Raw genomic sequence first — 23,350 nt, forward strand, 5'->3', positions numbered from 1 at the left:
AGGTAGCCCTGACTGTGTCCAGTCCGCTGCCGTGTTCAGCCTACTTCGTTCTCTCTCTGCTCTGAACTCTCCCAGATGCCTCTGGCTGTTTTCTCCCCCTTATCTACAGTAAAAACCTTCCCCTTAACCAGTCCTGTTGGCAATGTCTTTACCGCAACCCCCTTTGCATAGATCTGGTGCTGAAACCCTCCCACACAAGGCCTCTTTTTGGTATAGGTGCTCCTTGCAAGGCATTTGCCCGCTGAGTGCTGAGCTGGGGAGGGAGGCTCACGTCTGGTCAGGCAGTCACTAAAATCCTGGTTTTAACTTGATGCTCTGATTTCTAAGCACTCATCTGTTTCTTCTGGATAAACTTAGAATGGATTAGCCCTGCCAAGTGAGGGGCAGTTGGGGGTATTTAAGTGCCTGCTGACCATTGATCCAACTATGGAAACCTGCTCTCTGGGAGGTGTGCTGATGTCCACTGCGGGGGCTGGAAATTATCATTACATAAGGCAAAACTGGGTGCATTCAAGGTGCTGTGGTCCTAGATAAGAGAGTGGTGATAAACTTCCAGTGAGCTATGAAAACCACGATTCCTTGCACAAGGTCTCCTGGGAACCAGTATCGCCAGAAACGTGGTGGGGCCTGGATTCCACAGTAAATCTGCATAGCAAGGAAGCTGGGTTTCTGTGTGTGGCGCTGAACTTTTATTTGCAATTTGTTAACGATGATCGTCTCCTTGGCAGACCTCTTACGGGAGCGATGTCTGCTTATGTAACAGCATCCAAGAACTGAGATTCCTAGTTAACAACAGCTGTCAAAATCTAGCGATTATGTCAGGCTAAAACGAGATGCAAAAGGTACTTGGCGTGAATTGGTTTAGGAGTCATTGGCTCTGTCTAATGCCTTGTTAGTTTGTGGTTCTAGTGAGATGCTGTGTGCAAGGCAGAAGGATGAAGAGTCAATCAGTAGTTGAACAGTTCATCAGGTTCTTATGTGAGTAGCAACAAACCACAAACCTCCAGGCAGTTTCTGCTGGGTGGCTCTCAGGGTAATGCTTGTTGCTATAAGCTAACAAGACAACATGGTCTGTACAACAGATTTCTAAATCACCTTGATCCAGAAGTGACCAGTTTTGTTGTATAACACTTGATGATAACTAGTGAAATGATCAAGAAGACAAATCAGGACCAGGCGGTAGCCAGCAGCAGTCATGACTTGGTCGCCTAATGACAGGCATGCATGGGAACACAGCCAGTTTGTCTGTTAGAATAATGTGGTTTACTTCATTTGGACTACTATAGTGTTGTATGAGAGACTTTTCGGGTTTGTTTTTGTTTGTTTGTTTGAGACAGGGTTTCTCTGTGTAGCCCTGACTGTCCTGGAACTCTTTCTGTAGACCAGGCTGGCCTTGAACTCACAGATATCAATCTGCCTCAGCCTCTAGAATGTTGGGATTAAAGGCCTGCACCACCACCACCTGGCGAGAGAGAGAGAGAGAGAGAGAGAGAGAGAGAGAGAGAGAACGAGCTTTTTTCTGGAGAGGCATAGTGCACACGAATCTATTCACTCCAGAAAGAGAGCCCACAACAGACCAAAGGGATGCTTGCACCAAAGTCCAACTTTAGAGTTTTTATTAGGATTACTAACTGGAGATTGGGGGAGGGGCTGCTTACAGGAGCAAGGATGACTCACATGTAGCTGTGTCATTGCAAGGCCAGCCTGGCAACTCAAGATGCTCCCATTGTCAGCTCAAGACCTCCCACTGGTAGTTCAAGTGGTTGTTGTGTAGTCCTGGGGAATGGGACATCTCAGATATGTTTATCTTCTGAGCCTCCCCCTTCTTCCTGGGGTTGGAGTGGTGGGGGAGTTGATAATGTTCCAATTTGGAGGAAACAGCTATATAATATACAAAGACATCTTAAAATGATGGTGTAAACTCTGAACCTCATTTCTTCACTAAAGAAAACCCTGACCTTTTGTCAATACCCTTGCTCCTAGGCTGATAAGATCAATTTTGATAACATAAAAAGCTAACACACAGTAGGACCTCAGTAAAGAAGTCTATGTGTCTTCTTTGAGCTACAGTGTATGAGCTGCAATGGTAGCTCCTCCTCCCCCTCCCCACCCTCATCTTTAACACCACAACCACCACCACCACCACTACCATCATAACCACCAAAACCTCCATCACCACTAATACCATCATCACCACCACCTCCACCACCACCATCATCACCACCACCTCCATCGTCACCACTACAACCTCCATCACCACTACCACCATTGCCACCACCATCACCACCACCTCCACCACCACCATCATCACCACCACCTCAATCGTCACCACTACAACCTCCATCACCACTAACACCATCATCACCACTACCACCATTGCCACCACCATCACCACCACCTCCGTCGTCACCACGACAACCTCCATCACCATTAACACCATCATCACCACTACCACCATTGCCACCACAATCACCACCACCTCCACCACCACCATCATCACCACCACCTCCATCGTCACCACTACAGCCTCCATCACCACTAACACCATCATCACCACCACCTCCACCACCACCATCATCACCACCACCACCATCGTCACCACCTCCATTACCACCTTCTTTGTTTTGTTTTTTGAAAGAGGATCTCACACTATTTTCCAGGCTGGACTTAAGCTTTCATGCCCCTGCCTCAGCTTTTACATTGAGAGTTGAGGTTGTGGGAATGAATCACTAGACTTCTTGGGATGCCTTCCTTTTGTACCTTCTCTGGTCTGTTGTCTACTGTAGCGGATTCTCAGTACCATAGCTGGAATGAGCCTTCTCAAACATGTCAACCAGGGAAAGCAAAAAGTCTTATGTCAGTTTAAAGCCCCACAGGCTCTGACGGCTCTCAGGACCCAGCTCTCTGATCCAGGCCTTGCATTGTTGTGGAAGTATGACAGCCTTGTTCCTATCTGCGAATCCTTCCTTCCGTGTAGAACCCTCTTGTCTGAGAAGACTGCATGGCCCCCTCCTTGCACCTCCTGCCAGTCTGAAGATGCCCTTTTGTCGGCGGGGGGAGCTTTTACACACCCAGTTTATTGTCCACTCAGCTAATTTTCGTCTCTTTGCCCACTCCAATTGCCTGCAGAAAAGCGTATCTCGTCCCAAAGTTCTGCCTGCATATGTATTTGCTTGTTTTTTTTTTTTTTTTTTTTTTTATTTCCCCCTAACTACAGGGCGAATGTTAGGCATGGGAATCTCTGGCTTTTAGGATTTCCCTCCTCTCCATCTTTCTTGGTTGAACGTGCCCACTGTGAGCCTGGGCATATGTTTCCTCCACACTTTGGGACTACGACAAAGTAGAAGAAGCTGCCCCACTCCCTACTTCTGTGCTCCTAGATGGTAGGACTTAAGTATTTTTAGATGTAAAACCAGAGCAACAATGAGAAAAACCACAAGAACTGCTGAACTTAAAATAATTGGGTATTATTTCAAGGTCTGAAATCTGGCACTCGGTTTTGAGGATTCAGAGCAGAAAGAATGTGAGGAGTGCCAGGGAGAGCCATCTTTAAGAAGTTAATAGTTCTAGATCTCTGTTATAATATGACCTTACATATTATAAACAAAGAATGTTTAGGGCTATTTGGACTTAGTCTCCTCATAAAACACAGCCAAGAAAAGCTGTAGGGTTGGGGAACTGATATGAAACCTTAAGGCACTTGAGAAGAAGAAATATATATACATACATTCATGCACACACACACACACACACATACAGACAGTGGGGGCAGTAAAGATTAGAAGGAAGTGAAACAGTTCCTCTTCCTGGTGCGAAGACAGACCGGAATTTTCTACTTTCCTGCAGCAGCTTAGGGGTGTGGTGTGGTGTAGGGGAGGAGTGGAGAGAAAGAAGTGGATGTGTTAGCAGTATGGTGTTTGCTCAGTCCTCTTTATTGTCTCTTTCTGTGCCGCCCTCCTCTGCTTATCCCTTTGATTATGGAGCGGAATGCAGCTTGGTCTTTGGTGTGGTAAGACTGGGGGAGATGCCCTCTGGGGGGGTATGGCATCTACTACTGGCCCTGGGGAGTGGGTGATATGCCTTCTGTAGAAGGAGGGCTAATGGGGCGCGAAGGGCAGCTTTTCATCAAGAACCTGTGCAACAGACTGGCAAACATTTGCCTGCAGGGTATGAGGCTGAAGACAGCAAATGGCCAGGAGGTGTTTTATCAGTTCAGATTAACTGGCTTTGGTCAGGAACTACAGGTACGAGGTCAGTGCCCTTCTCCCACGAGTTCTGTTTGCTAGGCTGTCAGACAATCTCTGTGGGAATAGGTCCCGGTGTTTCTGAAGACTCTGGCATCTTTTCTGTCTTTGTCCGCCAGGCTAGAGAAACATCAGATCTCTGGTAAGAGAACCCTTTAGAAGCCTGAACCTTTTAGAAAGCTCCTTTTTTTTTTTTCTCAAAGTTTTGATCTTGGCAGGATTTGCCCACCCCTACCCCCACTTGGCTTTTTTATGCTTGGCTTTGGGTAAACATTACAAAGGCTGCTGCCCCTCCAATTGCAAATGGCTCAGAACTAAACTCATTTTTCAGATTCCCCAGCTATCACACACTTTCTTGCTGCTTATCATGTGCCTTTGCTAGCAAAATAGTGACTTGTTCGAAGTGTTCCAGAGGAAGGTCTTAATCTTGACCCACGCGGGCTTCCACTTCAGGAGAAGTTTTAATCTTGACCCATGTGGGTTTCTAACTTTAGGAGCTCGGGTGTTGGAATCGGACAGCCGAAGTATGTTCCCAGGTGCTGATTGTATTCCCTCAGGCACTCCTGTGGTTGCGGTCCTATCGTGAGCCCCACCACATCGCAGGCACACAGAGTGCACACAGACAGCATTCAAGTATTGTTGTCTGGAGAATATGAGGCAGTGTGGTAAAAACATGTCATTGAACAGTTACCGTACCTGGTACAGGTGACTCTGAAGTATAACTTGTGTCTTGCAGAGGAAGTGCAAGGATTACCGAACTCGGTTCCCCAAATGGACAGGTAGAAAACTCAGCATTTAAGTCTGCAGTTTTGAGACCTTAGCTCCAGCTAATGCTTTCTCCAAAGTCAGGCATCTCTATCTATTTGTGATAAAGTACTATTAGCACCCCCATTTCTCATGTATCATAGTTTTTTTTAATTAAAAACATAGCTTATAGAGTAAATATACAAAGAAAGGATATTCAGAATATTAGTCCCATTTTTCAAAGTCTTATTGTATAAGTCAGATATAAAATGGTTTTTATTAAATTACTTGTTTTCTTGTTTGTTTTTGTTAAAACATTGTTGCTTCTTGTGCTTTTTTTCCTTCCTGGGGTTTGGAAGCCTTCCCAGGCTGTTGCTTTTCTTCACGCCTCTCTTTGACTAGTGTTGCCCTAGCAGCTTCCTTCTCAGAGCCTGGGCATAGACCCACCAGCTGCGTCCTTGTGTAGTATAGGTCGGTGGCAGGGGCAGGAGGCCCTGGGTTTGAGTCTCAGGACACAAAGCAACAAAAGAGCACCCACGGTGCTTCTTAAACACACGCTTCTCATCCCCAGCACGGACTCTTTAGATCCCAATGATCACGAGAGAAGGTAGGAGGCTCCATTTTGACAGGACGTTTTGCGATCTTCCCGGAAACTCCTAGTTCTCTGCGGTATTGCGTCCGTGGGTAATGGATGAAAGGGTCAAGAGAAGCTGCTGCCACATTTGGTTCCTGCTCCTCTGTTGCCACCCCACACTCTTTATTTTCATACCCCTCTCCACCTCTCTCCACCAGAACCTGCTTTGATGTATTTTAGTGAACATGTTTGGGGCGCCAACTGCCTTTTGGGTAGTGGGAGATCAGACTGTGAGATGCTTAGAGCAAGTGGAGACTGCCTACATAACCTAGGGCATTTCAGAATGTAGAGATGGGGGAGATGAGGAGGAGCCAGCTACAGACTGCTGGTTGGGAGGCAGAGTGGGGGGGACCAGTAAGGTGGAGAAAACCCAGGGGGGTGAAGGCTGTGTGTCAAGAAGGAGGATATACAGATGCACAGAGCATTGTTGATAGGTGAGTGAAAGGAAGACGGAGTGCAGACTGCCTGGTTGGCAACGTGGAAGCCATGGTGCCGCTAACAAAAGCAGGTTCATGAAGTCGGGGGATGAAGCGAGAATGGGAAGATGGGATTTGGGGAACAGAGAGTTTGACTAGAGGATAAGAGAGCCAGGGTTAGGAAGTGCAATGGGGTTGAGAGGTAGAGGGAGAGGGGCCATACACTAAATTTATTTAGAACCATATGGTGGCCTTTTATGAAAAAGTTGTATCTGACCTTACAGTGAGTTCCTTCAGAGTAATAACCTTCCAGTTTTTACTCTTTCCACTCCCAAATCATAGCCATTAGTCAAGAGTTTATGGACCAGTCTTGTTCCTTATATAACGTAATGCAAGTACATTTGAAAAATATTTTCCCCATGTATGCTTTATCCATGGTTTGGTTTTGTCTGAAGCATTTTAAAGTAAAAAAAAAAAAACAAAAAAAAAACCACCCACTACATATGCATATACATTTACAAATAATCCCATTTCTCCTCAATTTTTTTTGTTCAAATTAAAGTTCAAACACAGTCTAATTGTATATTATTATATCTTTAAGGATATTTAGTTTTCATATGTTTATTGATTGGCTGATAAAACCAGTTCGGTTGTCATATAGAAATCTTATTTTCTGAATTAGGAAATAAGAAATGTCTGTGAACTTCCCTATTTACTACTTTAAGGTCCCCCCCCCCCACTACAATTTCCTAATAACTGGAATTGCATTTGAAGCCCTGACAATATAGATTAAACATCTGTGGTCAGGGTGTTCATAGGTGGTGAATGTTCTCTGTGTTGTCTTATACTGGGGGCAAATGAGGTCTATTTGCCCTACTCTTAGTGACGTCAAGACTCCACAGTTCACGGGGGCTTCCTGAATCACGCATGAGAGATGACTTGTGTTTAGTTTATGATTTTTTTTGATAGGAGAATAATAGTGCACTTATCTAAAGATGGGGTCACCTTTGAGAAAGGGACACTTAGTAGTGCGGAAGAAAAGGGGAGGACTTCATGAAACCCTTTCCTTAAATAGGCAAGAGTATATAGTATAAGCATTACAGCTCAAATGGAAAGGTATCCTGGCAGCTGGGAGCCAAGGAATACCACAAAGTCATAACACACAACAAACTTCACACAAGAGATTCATTGGGACGGTGAAAAACTAAGAGGGTGGTTGCCTCTTCTTGGGCTAGAAACAGCAGCAAATTGAACAGAATACAAGACTTATGCAGAATTTCTTGGGAAGGGGGTAGAACTTTCCACCATGGAGCTTTCCAGGAAGGAGGGAATTTCATGTCCAGAGATTGAACTTTTTACTATGTATGGTAGAGGCAGAGTCCAGAAGTTAGGGCAGTTAGAGTCATCTGTGGGTAGTATAGAGGAAAAGGGGCCGCCAAAAAACACAAACTGATCTTGAGACTAGAGACAATTCACTGACCCTGAAACCAGAGCCAAGAAACTCTGCCCTTGACCAACTCAGCACAAAAAGCAGCCAATCCCTGAGCAGAAAAACCAACCAATCCCTGAACCCCAAACCAACCAATCCCTGAGCATGAAATCCAGCTAATTTCTGAGGTTGTCCAAACTCAACTGAAATCTGGCCAATCCCTACCCTGAAAAATCTTCACTCTGGAAAAACTCCACCTCATATAAGCCCTGTGCCTGTTCAATTGTTGGGCTGCCCTTTTCAATGCTGGCAGAGACAGTCACCCTCCTGGATTCTTCCCTCCCAATAAATCTCTTGAATGAGGTTTGGGCGAGACCTTTTTTTCCTCTGAAGCTGAGCAGAGAAGTAACAATTTTCACCAGAGCCAGGAGCGGAGCAGATCTGTAGGTAACCCGTTTGGTGGGGAAACCTTCCCTTGCGGAACAGAGTTACTACACTGGGATTCTCTGGAGCAGGGCTGTAAGCTGCTGTGCTAATAATCCAAGATGCAATGCTTACAGGTGGAACCTGGTAGTTAGAGGTTCTCAGGGGAGGGGTCTGGCCACTTGTGTGGCTTGAGGGGTTTAAATATAGAATCTAGTGGATAAGTCATCGTCACTGTAAATGTCAGACCGGGCCAGTTCATTTGAAATAACAAGAGGAATGTGGGTGAAGTCAGATAATGTGGGCTGTGACTGCAGGGAACAAGTTTTGTACTGGAACATTCTGCTTTTTTAACAAATAAGCAGCAAGTTCATCTGAGTGGAGTGAGACTAGCAAGGGTGATCAGGCAGAACTCTACCAGAGTGGGAGATGAGTATATTGGGAAAAGACTATCATTGCCTGACAGCCTCAAGTACAGACTGGCTGTCAGTAAGCAATAACGTGAAATGAAATCAGTAAATGAATCTCTCTCTCTCTCTCTCTCTCTCTCTCTCTCTCTCTCTCTCTCTGTGTGTGTGTGTGTGTGTGTGTGTGTGTATGTGTGTGTGTCCATATGTCTGTGTGTGTATGTTTCTCATCAGTTCAGCTGCATGACTGCTGGGGTGGACTAGGAGAGTTTGATTTAGCCAGGATTGGAATTTAACAAACTGTGTGTAATGAAAGTCAGTAGGAAAGACATCCTAGGATTGACCCTAGAATTTCAGGTGGCCAGGAGGACATGAGAACTTGAAGGGAGAGGGAGGGCATCCAGAGAATATCACTGGGGTTGAGGTGATCATTAGAGTAAGCTCCAAAGACTGGAGTGATGATTGGAAGGAGAATGTCTTAAACTGAGGTTATTGGTTGGGTAGATTTCTTTGGAAATAATGAGACCAGAGTTTTGTCCTTGAGTGGGAGTGGCTGAGATCTCAATCAACTCTAGTAGAGTAGACTGAAGAACTGTGAGGCCTGGGGACTAGAATACGTTCAGATAGCGAAGAATATTACTGAGCATCGAGACAGGCGAAGCGTTGGAGAAAGTGACAGTGAGTCAGTAGAAACATCTTTTTCTGGATTAGAGAGGAGATGCCAACAGTAATCAGGATGCAGAAATCAATGGCACAGACCATGCAGAGTCTTTGCTGCAAGGATGCTATGAAAAGGTTCTTCCCACAGCCTTCAGGTCCATGTGCTGAGCAGGTGTCAGTGGCTGTCATTCTGAGCCCACATGACTCAGAGAGCAGAGCTTAAGCCACTGGGTGTATTTTTACCGGGAAGGTGATTTTTCTTTCATGTTCAAGTCTTTCTGCTTGCACAGCCATGTGCCACTAGAGGTGGAAATCTTCCTGTCGTCTCGAATAACCCACAGACAAAAAGCACATCTGCAAAATGCTTGAAAGGAAATTTTAGCAATCTAGATAATTCTGATCTAAAGAGTCTGTGCGGCAGATGAGCAGTATGCATTTAAGAAGCACTGCGGGTGCTCTTTTGTTGCTTTGTGTCCTGAGACTCAAACCCAGGGCCTCCTGCCCCTGCCACCGACCTATACTACACAAGGATGCAGCTGGTCGGTCTATGCCCAGGCTCTGAGAAAGAAGCTGCTAGGGCAACACTAGTCAAAGAGAGGCGTGGAGAGAAGCAACAGCCTGGGAAGGGTTGATGGGGCGGTGCAATTTATTCTTTCATTAAAAATGACTGAGTCTTTCATAGTTATGGACAAGATGAAGGGAGGCAGAGATGTCTGAAAGAAAGAATTCTCTATGTGGCTGCAACAGATCTGCAATCAGGGAGCTGTCCCATAGTTTGAAGAGGACTGGAATAGGCACATTAGAGTCATTGGTCTCTATGAGAATGAGGAGCCGGGTGGTGGTGGTGCACGCTTTTAATTCTAGCACTCAGGAGGTAGAAGCAGGTGGATCTCTATGAATTCAAGGCCAGCCTGGTCTTCAGAGCAAGTTTGAGGACAGCCGAGGCTACCCAGAGAAACCCTGACTCAAAAAGAAACAAACAAAACCGAGAACAAGGAAAACTTAAAAGATAGGAGTTGGTGTTAGAAGGTGAAGTGGGCATAGCCCACATAAAAGACGGTCCACACAGAAAAAAAGTTAAAGGTCAAAGGGGCCTGGAACATTGAGAGCTCTTCTTGAGTTCTCTAGATTTGTTATTATTATTATTATTATTATTATTATTATTATTATTATTTTGTCTGTTTCCCTGTTTGTAACACTGGGATAGTATTGGCCTCTACAGAGTAGGGGCTGGTGACGTCAGTGAACTGATGTGCACACACTTATTATTGTGGCTGTTGCAGTCCCTTGGGGGCCTCTCATTTTACTTGGTTTTTAAAATAAGCCTGGGATATAGGGTCAGTCACCAGCCTCACTTTACCGCGTGCTAGCCAAGTCTTGGGGCTTGAGTCAACCAAGATCACCGGACTGGTGAGAGGCAGAGCATGGGCTCTTCCCCCAGATCAGACCGATAACAAGGAATGTGCTCTGAACTGTAAACTCGGGTCAGTGCTCAGCATGTACCCCATGCTAAATGAATCGTCACTGTCCTTTATCACAGTGGTTGGTTTGTCGTTCAGAGCCAAGGGTCCTGGACTCACTTTTGCAGTTGGCTAAAGATCACCAGACTCTAGCCATCTCATCAGTGGCAGTGAATCTTTTGGAAGCCCCTTCTTGACCCATGATAGATCTGGACAGACGTCCTCAACTGGTTTACTTTTTGGGATCAAGTTAGGCTTGGCTTTCAATCATTTTAGGAAGCAAGGCTTTCTGGGGAAATGCAGTTGACATGGCGAAGGAAGAACTGGGGTAGGTGGCTACTTCTGATGTCTGAGGGTGTTACCCAATCAGAAATCACATGTCCCAAGAGATTGGCAGGGAACTTTCATCTGCAGGCAAGAGGTTCATCCAAGGGTCAGTGCTCTCTGAGGGGGTTATGAAAGAGCCTCTTCCGTCCACAATGCCTGGAGTAAGCAAACCTGTTTGAAGACCTGCTTCATCCAGCAGACACTTGCTGAACTCCTACTATGTGCTCAATGCTCCCCAAGGGTCTGGAGTTACTCACTGATAACTATTATATTATATATTATATTATATTTATTATATTAAAATATTATGATAACTGATAACTATTATGGCATTAAGAAGGCCAACAAGGTCTCTTATAACTGTAGTGGAAAGAAGAAGCCATCAATGAATATGAATGAACATACAGTGGTAAATACTGACACCACAAAGGAGCTTATGAATGGAGGGGGAACTGTCAGAGACATTGTCTGATTCTTCCAGGAGACTGCTCCAAATTCAGTTATTCTCTGAATTGGTAAAGAAAGCCCTGAACGTTTTTTTCCTCCCCCTGAGCTGAGGACTGAACCCAGGGCTTTGGACTTCCTAAGCAAGCACTCTACCACGGAGCTAAATAAATCCTCAACCCCCGTCCTGAACTCTTTTGTGATGATATTTTGTTTGTGCTTTAACAAATATGGATTTCTTGAAGATCAGAGTGTGGAGCTAGCCATGCTAGTTAGCCATAGAAGCCAGGCATTGGTGGCACACATTTTTAATCCCAGCACTTGGGAAAACGACAGAGGTAGATGGATCTCTGTGAGTTCAAGGTCACCCTGGGCTGCACAAGTTTGAATCAGTTTAAAAGAGAAACAGAGTCAAGTGGTGGTGGCTCACACTTTTAATCCCAGATGGGGAGGTGGAGACAGGAAGTGATATGGCTGGGCAGAGAGGGGAACATGAGGTGGGAGGAGACAGGAACTCAGGCTTCAGTCTGAGGATTTGTAGAGACAGGATACCCTATTCAGTCTGAGGATTTCGTAGAGGTAAGAACTAATGGCTGGCAGCTCTGCTTCTCTGATCTTCAGGCAAGCTTTATTTGTTAAAGCACAACTAAAATCCCACCACACTCTTTGGTAAAGGACAAAATGGCTCCTTCCACATGTGTTCCTGCCATGCCTAGTGCCTGCCTTCTGTCTTGCTCCTGCCCATGACAGTAACATCTTCTTACAGCCAGAGCCCGTGGTCTTCAACGGAGCATCTTCTCCATTTTGCTGGCAACGCTGGTTGTTAAGGGTACCAAGGTTAACCCTGTGGGTGTGGCTAATCCTCTGTGATAGGATCTCTTCGGGGTTCCATTTTACAGGAAAACTAGCTAACTCTTAGGAGACTCCTTGGCCCAAGGTCATAGTCTACAACTCTAGATCTCCTGAAATAGGCTTCTAGGCCAGCTCAGAATTATGCAGCCAACTGAAGCACAGGATGAAATGTCCCCAAGAGTTCACCTTAGTTACCCAACAAACAGAGCCAGAAGAAGAAAGAATGCCAGCTCTTCACCAACTTTCCAGGCCTGACCCTTGAACATGCATGGCCTGGAACTGAGGTCATGTGTGTACGGATGGCATGTTCTGTGTGTTTCCGTTAAAATATTTTAAGTGTTTTCTTCTCTATAGTTACAAAACGAGGGTGTAACTTTAAGGGGTGTTTAGAAGTTAAGTCAATAGGTTTTCACCGTTATAAAGAGGTTTGAGATTAAAACCCTCTTCTTTTTATACACTTACAGCTTTACAGAGTTCACATTCTTTCCTCATTAATCCTCTTTTAATCTCCACTGGGGTAGGAGGTAGGGACTCGTTTTACATTTGAGGAGACTGAAAAGCATATTTCCTCTTTTCTGTTTTTTGTTTTTTGTTTTTTTTTCAGCCCTAGATTTGTGGCAGTTTGATCAATAGTCACTAGATCTTAAAGCCTGAGTACTTTTCTAGAAGGGTTAAGCTGCATACTCCTCCTTCAGTGGCCTGACAACTTTACTGTGGCTTGCCCAGGAGTGCATAAGACTGTTTTCAAGACCACCAAGTGTTGTCAAGTCTATAAACTATTATGTTAACGCTCCTTCTAGGGCTTGCTTAAGAACAACCTTAAATATCATATGCTTCTCAACTGTTGTTTTTAATTTATGATTTATCTCTCCTACTTGCTCTCCTCTTCCTTTTGAGAGGCTTTTTTTTACCTTATTAAAAATATAGGCCTCTTTATTTTTTAAATTTTCTTACAATTAAATTCATTTAGATTTTCCGTTGCTATCTATCTGTCTATCTATCATCTATCTATCTATCTATCTATCTATTTATCATCAAAATGAGAAAGACTCAATAAATATAGGGTGAGTTCTGTTTTTAACTTTAAAAATGTTATATATATTATGCTAACCATATAAAACTTGGATTTTATCTTTTGATGCACCGGGGATCAAGCCCAGGGCTGTAAGTTTATCATACAGATACTCTACCATTTAGCTTTATTCCTTGGCTCATTCTTTTTCTTAAAGAGTAATTCATCTCTATTTTAGATATTTGTGCATGCACACAAACGTCAAAGATGGAGAACTCCCTTATTCCACAGTCCTAGGCACTACTCTTCCCTGGTGCTTGTTTTTTGTTTTTAAAGTATTATTTCTGAACTTGAATAGTATTTCACAGTTCCATAACCCATGTTACAAATACATGAATTGAACTTCCCCATATCATTAAATATTCTGTACAAATAAATAATTTTTAAAAAATCTATCTGAAGTATTTTGGCAGGGGGTGAACCATTTTGCTATTTATTCTTGAGGAGGTATTAATCACAGGCTTCTCTCCCGATGGCTTTGTAGTGTCCACTTTATCTTTCTAAAGCATCCCTGTCTGGCACGATTTGTTTTCTAGGTTCTCTGCACCGTCCACGGATATCAAGTGTTGCCTCTGTAATCTATCTTTACCTTTCCTGCGTGCTCTGCTTCCTGGAATATGCCGTACCCCACAGCTACAGAAGTGCCCATCCATCCTGTTAATATTTAACACCACCCTGCTAGAAAAATCACTCTAACCTCCCCCTTTTTGTTTGCATTTAAGATGGTTTTTGATCATCCTGAGAAAAATGAGCCCTGGCCTCCAGACCTAATCAAGTAAACCTCTTTCCAATGGAGAATAGTGCTGGCTCCTGAGGACCTGGAAGGCCTGCAGCCCCAGAGGGATTAGCCAGAAGCAGGTAAGACGCTCCCAGAAGTTTGAGAAAGTAGAGGGTGGTTTTTCTGAGTGGAACAATGTGGGCCCTGCTATGCTGGCAAGCGACTCGGGTCTTCCTTGTCCCACCAAGCTTCACCGCTTTCCCTCTGTTTCTTCCTAGTCTCCTAAGCACTTGTTCAGTGAGGATCAAGAAGGTAGCCATACAGGCTTGCCCAGTTCCAGAAGCTACAGTTATAAAGTCTGTATTGTTTTATAATCGACAGCCTTTTATGAGAGCGTTTATAGACCAAGCACTGCATATGACATTAAATATGCTTTAAGAAGTAGATGGGGCAGAAGTCTCTGCTTACAGAGCTTGTCTTTAGTGTTTATATTGGTCTCTGTCGGTGCTGATGTGTATGGCTGCAGTATTCTCTTTTCTAGAAGCCTCCTGTGGGTATAAGGGTTCATTGGACTTAGCTTTGTCAGCTCACTAATCCCTCACTGAACATGACTCTATTCTGTTGACTGGGGTTTCTGTCCTGCCCGGTCCCGCAGTCATTCAGCCCCAAAGAAACACACAGAGGTCTAGATTAATTATAAACTGGTTGGCTTATTAGCTCAGGCTTCTTATAACTCTTATAACTTCCATTAGCCCATAATTCTTGTCTGTGTTAGCCATGTGGCTTGGTACCGTTTTTGGCAAGGCAGTAACATCTTGCTTCTTCTCTGTCTGAATGACGGCAGCAGACTGACTCGTTCCTCTTCCCAGAATTCTCCTGTTCTCATTGGTCACTCCACCTCTACTTCCTCCCTGACTGCTGGCCAATCAGCATTTTATTAAACAAGTACGAGAAACAAATGCTTACAGGGTAAAACCATTGTCCCACAGGGCTGTTCCAGGGTCAGTTCTGGGGTCAATTATTCAGACCCAATACCAGGAAGCATTCTCCTCTGAATAAGAGCTATCAACACCCAAGCTTTGTAGACATGACTTCCTAACAAGTAGAAATTGTGCTGAAAATCAAAGGCAGAGAACTGATTGGCTGCAAAGCCTGGCAGCTTCCAGGATAAGTCTGGGGATAGAAAAAAAAATCAAGGCATATACTGGTTTTCAAAACTTTTTGGGAGAAAAGCTCAGTCACCTCTCTTTTCTCTGAGGTAGGTGTTAGGCGAGGCCTTCTTCTGTGTCTGTCTTGCTCAAAGAACTAGGCAAGTGAGAATGGACCCTTTAGCTCGAAGTGGCCATACTGGAAACCCCGGCTGGCCTTAGATGAAGACAATATAGAGAGACCACCAAACACTGATGGGAGGTTCCAGATGAGTGTGGTAAGGCCATGAAAGCCCAGGCCAGGTGAGGGCTCCGAGACGGCCATCTGTGGAAACTCCTTTTTTTCTAAGCACCCCGGAAAAGGGAATGGCAGCCTCCATTGAGCCTCCCCCCTTAGAACAGTGAAGTGGGGCCCTCTCCGCCTTCACCCCTTGCTTAGGATTGTAAGTCACATTCCAGCTCACCATTCCTACGCCATTCACACGAGTTCAGAATCGCTCACCCAGCCTACACATGGAGCCCATTGGAGCACCACCCTGAATAGTATAACACTTAATTCATATGAAAGAGCCCACCAATGGTGCCTGATGCAGGACGCTTTGCTCTGAGAGTTTCATCCTTGGGCACTCTAGCTTCTGAGTTTGATGGTCAACACTTACTGTTTACTGATCCTGACTGAAGATTTTTGTTCTTCAGTGTAAAGACATCATCCAGCGGTTCTCAGTCTTTCAAAAGCTGTGACCCTTTAATACAGTTCCTCGTGTTGTGGTGATCCCCCAACCATAAAATGATTTTGTTGCTACTTCATAACTGTGAATTTGCTAGTGTTATGAATCCTAATGTAAACAGCTGATACTCAGCGTATCTGATATGTGACTCCCAAAGGGTTTTCCACCCACAGGTTGAGAACCGCTGCTATTCACCATTAGAAACAGACTGGCCTGAATTGGAATCCCTGTTCTAGCAGTGTGGTGAGCTGATGGCACTGGAGAAGACTATTAAAGTCTTCATTCACCCAGAGTCGGAAAAATTTACTTTGTAGTGTCTGTTTGGTGAGACGTTGCAGATACAGTGTCTGAGTAATAGGGTTTCTTCCTTCCTTCCTTTCTTCTTTCTTCCTTCCTTCCTTTCTTTTATTATTTATTATTTATTTTATTTCAATACAGGGTTTCTCTGTGTAGCCCTGGCTGTCTTGGAACTCACTCTGTAGACCAGGCTGGCCTCGAACTCAGAGATCCACCTGCCTCCGCCTCCCTTTTTCTGGGACTAAAGACGTGAGCCACCACTCACGGCCAAGCTGTAGTAGGGTTTCTTAAATGCTATCTCCCCTCTAGTGACTCTTGAGCTGTCATATGGTCACGTGGTTAGCGTTAGTGCATGTCTGGAAAAATTTAATTTTTTTTCAAAAGTGGAACAAGCCTTTCGTCTCTTCCGTCATGAGGTTGCGTCTGAAGTCTTCTCCCTCTAAGCACATTCTAGTAGCTTCTAAAATAACCCCCACTCTGCCTCTTACTCAGCCCGTTGCTGCCCACCTGCCAGTGGGCTGGCACACCCTTTAACACTGCCCACACACCACAGGGGAGATGGGCAGACAGGACTCTTCTATAGATGCTCCGGGGCAGAGGTGTTGATGTGGTCAAGGTCCCTAAGAAAGGAATCGAGACTTCAGGTTTCAAGAATTTCCCGTCTAGTAGTTCTGCTGCTTTATCTCAAGCATCCTTAGGAACAAGCTTGGTGGGAAAGGACATCAGACTGCCAGTACCAGCAAAGCCCCTGGGGCAATGGCTTTGACTCAGCACAGGGCCTAAACTCGGGAGAAGAAAGAATTTAGTGTTTTCCAAAGGATACAGACCTTGTTTGAGTTCAAAGTGCTCCCTCTTCCATTTAGTTACACAGTGGATTTTGAGAAAACAAAGTAACCCTTTACCCAGATAGAAAGGGGACTCTCTTCTATCTTACCTAGATTTCCTATCCTCTGCAATAAAAATGATCTAGCTACTCGGGTACACGGATTGTTGGACTGAGAGGCTAACTCTTGTCTAGACGTCTCAGATCGTAGGTCTTCCAGGAGTGTATCGCAAGTGCATGGGGGATTTCTCTGGCTCTTTTAACTGATGTAGGACTTCCCAGAGGCTGGGTCTTGTGTACAGTCTGCTCTCCTGTCACTGCGGCTGTCAAGCATTCGCGTCTTTGTTTCATAGAGAGCATGGGCTGTAGGAGTGGAATGATACGAGAGTCTGCTTTAAGCTTTTGGAGAGAGCTAGAGCAGAATACCAGAACTCCAGAGTCGCGGTGCACAGACTAAATGGGGCGGGGGAAGGTGCATAAATGCTCAGGGCTCAGGGAGGAGTTCAGAGGAACGCTGTCTACTGTCTACATTCAGAGCCCCTCCCCCCAGCTTGCTCAAGGATGCATCATTGGTGGGAGGCCATCGGAGCTGGGCTTCAAGTCCGTTTATGCTAGATCCTTTGCTTGGCTCATCACCCCCCTGCATGCTGCTTTGGATATCCTCTCTATCATTGTTCTTCCCTTTGTTCTACTTTCTTAGGCTTGGCTCCTGCTCAGAACGGTGGCCTTCCTGGCTCTATCTTCCATTATGATTCACACCAACCTGAAGAAAAAATTCAGCTACTTCGTCCTGGTGTTTCTCCTGTTTGCAGTCATCTGTGTGTGGAAGAAAGGGAGCTATGAGGCTCTTAGACTGCAAGCCAAGGAATTTCAGGTGTCGAGACTGGCCGTGGGATCTGGTTTCCAGTCTATGTCTACAAGCAGCAAACAAGACCCTAAGCAGGACAGTCACATCCTCCGTCATCTCAGGGGCACGGCCAACGTCAAATCACCATCTTCCTCTTACCAGGTGTGGGACAAGGACTCCTCAGCCAAAAACCTGAACCCCAGGCTGCAAAAGATCCTGAAGAATTATCTGAACATGAACAAGTATAAAGTGTCGTACAAGGGGCCAGGGCCGGGAGTCAAGCTCAGTGCAGAGGCCCTGCGCTGCCACCTTCGAGACCACGTGAACGTATCCATGGTAGAGGCCACAGATTTTCCCTTCAACACCAGTGAATGGAAGGGTTACCTGCCCAAAGAGAACATTCGGACCAAGGCTGGGCCGTGGCACAGGTGTGCCGTGGTCTCCTCCGCGGGATCGCTGAAGTCCTCCCAGCTGGGCAAAGAGATTGGTATGTTGAGCGTCCTCTGAGTGCCTGATGCTCTGGGACTGCTTAGGAGATTTCAAAGCGCTAGAGCAAGAACCTGTGCCTAGCTCAGAGGACCGGCAGAGTTGTCCCAGGATAGAGTTTTCAGCGGTCTTTCTTCGAGTGAAAAAACGTCCCCAAAGATCTATCAGAAAAGAAAGGGACCAAGGCTTAAGCATTGTTTCTTTTAATATAATTTTAAGAATCGCTTCTTTGAGAATTTCCCACATGTACGCAGTATATTTCTTTTAACTATATTCAGTCCACTCCCTCCTTCTCCCTTTCCCTAGACTCCCCACCACATCCCCTTCCCACCTCTGTGTTCCCTTTCTCCCCCTTTTCTGTTATAACCTGAGTCAGATGAGTGTTGTCCATAGGCACATGGGTGTGGTCCTCCGTTATAGCCTGAGCAACCTCCCAGCTCCCCTACCGCTGAAGAACACCGAGTCCTTCACCCCGAAGCTATCAGCTACTGCTACTTCCCCACCCAGGGGTGGGCTCTCAGGTGTCCCTCCCCCACCCATGCTGACTTGAGGTTACTGAGCTTACATAGGTCTTCCGTAGGCAACCGCGGCCGCCATGAGCAGACAGTGCAATGATTCTGTCATATCTGGAAGCTACTGTCTTGCCCCAGTCCTCCCTGGCCTCTGCGCTTACAGTCTTTCTAACCCCTCTTCCCTGACATCACTTGAAGGTCTCCTGTATCTTTCTCCATTAGAATATATTTTTTTTATCTGTTTCAAATACTGGTGCTCTATGGAGTATTCCATTAAAAAAAAAAAAGAGTTGTAGTGTGGCCAAAAAGCAAGAGTCCTATAGCTGACTCCCCAAAATACTTTAGGCATACAACTCAACTTTGGTTTCAGTATTTAAGCTCATGTCTGTCTCTTTAAAATCCTGTGGAGAGTGGGCAGCCATGTACCACAGATGTCAGCCTCAGGCATTGGCCGTCCCCTTCCACCTTGTTTCAGACAGGGTCTTTCTGTGGTTTGCCACTGCTGGGTATCCCAGGGTAGCTGGCCTGTGAGCTACTGGAGATTCTCCTGTCTCTGTGTCTGACTTCAGGTGGGTCCCGAGAGTTTGGCCTCATGTCTGCATGCTTGCATTTTACCCCCTGAGCTGTCTGAGTCACGAGTCTGCTGTGTGGTAAATTCCTTTTAAGTCTCACCTGGCTAATTTTCACCTTTTCTCTTAAAAAGAAAAAAGGGAAAATATATATTAACTCAGCAGCAATTCGTGTGTGTGTGTGTGTGCGTGTACACGCATATGCACACACATGTGTGTCTATACTGGGTGTGAGTATGGAGGTCAGGAGACAACCTCGTGGAGTTAGTTCTCTCCTGTCACCTTGATGTGTGTTCTGCAGGTCAGACTCAGGTTCCCAGACTTGGGCAGTGAGTGACTTTCGCTGATGAGTCTTTGTAGACCTTCCAGCAGGAACTCCTAAAGCGAGGTGGGGGTGAGGGTTATAGACTAGCACCAGATGTTTCATGATTCTTGAAAGTTGCCTGCAAAGCTACCCAGCGGTTAGGTGTTTGCACTCCTGCCTGCCTTCTCCTAATCCTGTGCCTGATTCTCAGAGGGCTCTGTGATGGAAAGAGACCCCAGGTCAAAATAAACTGGTTTGCTCTTCATGAACCCCTAGCAGCTAATAATAAAGAGACAAAGTCTGTTCATATTGGCAGACCCACAACTGAGAGCTAACCAATTTGGGCAAAGCCATTTATTTCTGTTATTCTGAGAGAACTCTGGCTATAGAGAAAGTCTCACCATCAGGCTGGGGTCCTGGAGAAGGTGAGGTCATTTACTCCTTTTAATTTCCTTTTGGTGACTGCCAGAAAGAATGGCCTGAAGCCAGGCATAAACTTGCAAAGAAGGAATGCAGACCCAAACTGGTATATCTAGAGCAGGAGGTGAAATCACATTTTCTCCCAGTCTGTAGTGGTTCTAATGAGGTCCCTAAAATGGCCAGCCCCACCCCAACTTTTGTTTTTGCCCTTTTAGTTTCTTAGGACTTCTTTCTAGAAACAAAACGTGATTGATTTCTGTCATGTTGTAACCCCCAGCAGCGTCACATATCAGTTATCCTGCAGATGAGATATTTACATTATAATTCATAATAGTAGCAAAATTACAGTTATGAAGTAGTAATGAAAATAATTTTATGATTGGGGTCATCACATCATGAGCTTTTGTGGCTCTCTTTTCATCCATGACAAAATTGTTCACTAGAGAGACTCCTCAATGCCTTGGACTCCAGTACTTCCACAAATCAGACTATGGTGGCTCCATAATCATTGGATCCTTTAATTATTATTATTAATTGTTATTATTTATTGATAGTGTACTAATGTGTATAAGCTATGTAGGTAAGTTGAGAATTTTATTTCAAATAATAGCATATTTTTTAACATACTATCACCAATAGAAATAATACATTGTGTACTCACTATGTGCTTGGCATACCTGCTTTTATCTTCTTTTTAAATTAGTTTTGTGTCTGGGTGTTTAGCCCACATGTATGTCTATGTACTATGTACATGACTAGTGCCCATGGAGCCTATCAGATCCCCGGAACTGAAGTTACATACATAGTGGTGGACTGCCATGTGGATGCTGGAAACAGTACCTGGATCCTCTGGAAGGGCATTCAGTGTTCTTCACTGCTGGGCCGTCTCTCCAACCGCTCAGTTTCAAAAATATATTTCTGTTCATGCTTTGAGAATTTCGTACATGCACATAGTTTATTTTGAACATATTCACACCCTGCCCTCCCCTGCTAGATCCATCCCTGGCTCCTCCTAACTTCTAGTGCTCTTCTTGTTTTAATAACTCGCTGCGTTCCAGTTTGTATTGCTCACATGCTCCTGGGTGTGGGACCGGCCATCCACTGCAGCTTTTACCCACTAGGGGCTACACCCTTAAAGAAAACTGACTCATTCTCCTCTAGAAGCTATGAGCTCTTCACGGGTTTTCAGCTAGGGACACCCCCCACCCGCATCCCCACGAGCTGGGCTGTCAACTGGCTATGCCTTGTGCAGTACCTGCTGGCTTAGAACCCTAGTGGTTCCTGGGAGTTAACTGTGGAGGCTGAGAGATTTGTACAACTTGCTTGTCAACAGAGTAGGGGTTGAAAGTGGTCACATGACCCAAAGATAACTTTGGGTCTTCTTCTCTTATGTTTCATAATGATATTGGCCTCAAGTGAATTTGGCTGGGTTAGTCTCTTCTTGCTTCCCTAGTGGAAAGAAAAACAACGGCCTGAGGCAAAATCAAGAAATGAAAGCTGCAGGGAGAACATAGAGCCTGCTGGATTGTGAGGGCCAGGGGGTGGAGAAGGGGGAGGGGTTGAACCAGAAAGAGCTCCAGGAATCACAGGAATCAGTGGTGAGAAGTGACAGACTAAATAAGGACTTTGGAACTTTGGATTTTAGTCTTTTTTTTTTTTTTTTTTTTTTTAATCTAGATTTTATGCCCCTGTCCTGTTCTGTTCTGTGCTGACCTGCGCATCTTTTTTTTCTTCTCTTCATTTCCCTGTCCCCAGCCCAGTGGTTCTCAACCTATGAGTCGCCACCCCATTGGCGGGCGGGGGAGGGAATGACCCTTTTCACAGAGGTCGCCTAAGACCATCAGAAAACACAAATATTTACAGTATGATTCATAGCAGCAGCAAAACTACAGTTATAAAGTAGCCACGAAAGTAATACCAGTTGTAATTTTGAACTGTGTCAGTGGCTTGTCTGGAACCAGCTCAAGGGAGCACTGGCTTGTATCTGGGAAAGAGGAAGGTGGGACTCAGCTCAGGGTCACTTAGTGCCCCCACAATGACTTCTGGCTGTTGTTTTCTGGAATCAGAAAGTCTCAGCTCCTGTCAGATGGGACTTTCCAACTGCGCTTTTGATTTCATTTCCCTCCAGTCCTGTGAGATCAGGGGATGAAGCAGAGGAGAGGAGATGATTCCCAAAGTGGCTGGATGTTAGCAGAAGGGTGCTCTTCTCCCGCAGGGTACAACTGGTGACAGTGATCTTCCTCAGCTCCTCCTGCTGTGGTATCCCTTGGGGTAGAAACAGCTGCAGGCAGCTCTGGGTGTTAGTTTGGTTTCCTCTAACTCTGTCTTGTAAACAGCACTTGCCTTCCTCCCGGGAACTGACTGGGAAAGCTGTGCAGTTTCTCACAGGTCTGCTTTTCTTGCGGGTTCTACTGCTTACTTTTGACCCCGTGCCTGGTTCTGAAGAACCTATCTGGACTGTGTTGTGTAAGGTGCACCTGCGCCCTCCCGGCAGAGCACTGCCTGGAAGCTGATAAGATTTGGACTATGTTCATCCTGTATCATTTCCAGACCATTCCAAAGGCATGTTGTCTAGGAACCCAGTTCTGCTGTTCCCGTGAATAAGGTGTCTGGATTCCTGAGGGTTAGAAAAAAATAGAGGAATTGCAATAAAGATAAGGACTTGTGTTGCTTAATTCTGGAGACGTTCTCCTTCACAGGTCATTTCCGATAGAACTGAATGCCTTTTGTTCTTCTCATCTGACCTGTGTAAATATTGAGCAGCCCTAACCAAATACTCAAACAATGGATGGTCTCCAGTCTGGTGCAGGTTTTACTAACAAACCCCAAACCTGTTTGAGAAGTGAGGTTGGAGTGAGCTCTCTTAGGATCGCAGAGGCTAGGGATGGGGACGGTACCTAAAAACCATCGCTTGTCACCTCCATCAGATGAGTCAAATGTTAGATTCAGAGACTTGCGTAAACATGGCAAATCATGCTTAAAGAAGGCAGGGACCAGGGAGTAACTGTGTGTTTTTGAGATGGTCTGTCTGACCTTGACTAGAATTAATGAAGTATTTGATTTCTAACAAAGCATTTAATTAAAGAGCAAAGCACAACCCTGCAGTTTGGGAATTTAAGTGGCACTATGACCTGTCCCATTTTCACCACACCAGACTTGTGGGCCTCAGGTTCCTAAACGGAACAGGTACTTCAGGGTTGTCTTGGATGACGTAATGAATCCCTTGTAGGTGCTAAGCGTTGTATACTTTTCAGAGTGCGAGGATTACCTCGCACATACGATACAGAATCAACATAATCCGGCAGGACTAGAAACACAATCTACTGGTGATGCTGAGGGTGTGTGTAGTCTGGTCCTTTGGCAATTGAGAAAGGAGTCTGGGATGA

The 23,350-nt window shown here is 45.2% G+C and overlaps 1 protein-coding gene across 4 annotated transcripts in view; it reads left to right on the top strand.

Moving 5' to 3' along the window:
- The window catches only part of St6gal1 (ST6 beta-galactoside alpha-2,6-sialyltransferase 1), a 140,004-nt gene that overhangs the window by 82,952 nt on the left and 33,702 nt on the right, over positions 1-23,350 (top strand). The window contains exons 1-3 of one of the 4 annotated variants that reach the window (XM_041678068.1): positions 3,920-4,009; positions 13,835-13,970; positions 17,527-18,160. In XM_041678068.1, coding sequence (XP_041534002.1) covers positions 17,575-18,160 — 586 coding nt within the window. In that variant the 5' untranslated portion in view covers positions 3,920-4,009; positions 13,835-13,970; positions 17,527-17,574. Of the gene's footprint in view, positions 1-3,919; positions 4,010-7,775; positions 7,915-13,834; positions 13,971-17,526; positions 18,161-23,350 lie in introns of those variants that run through there. The other 3 variants (XM_041678066.1, XM_041678069.1, XM_041678067.1) reach the window with 3 other exon arrangements.

This window comes from Microtus oregoni, unplaced genomic scaffold (genome assembly GCF_018167655.1).
Source record: "Microtus oregoni isolate MIOR12 unplaced genomic scaffold, Mior012 000029F_ref0000214, whole genome shotgun sequence".
In the NCBI taxonomy this organism is placed as follows: domain Eukaryota; kingdom Metazoa; phylum Chordata; class Mammalia; order Rodentia; family Cricetidae; genus Microtus; species Microtus oregoni.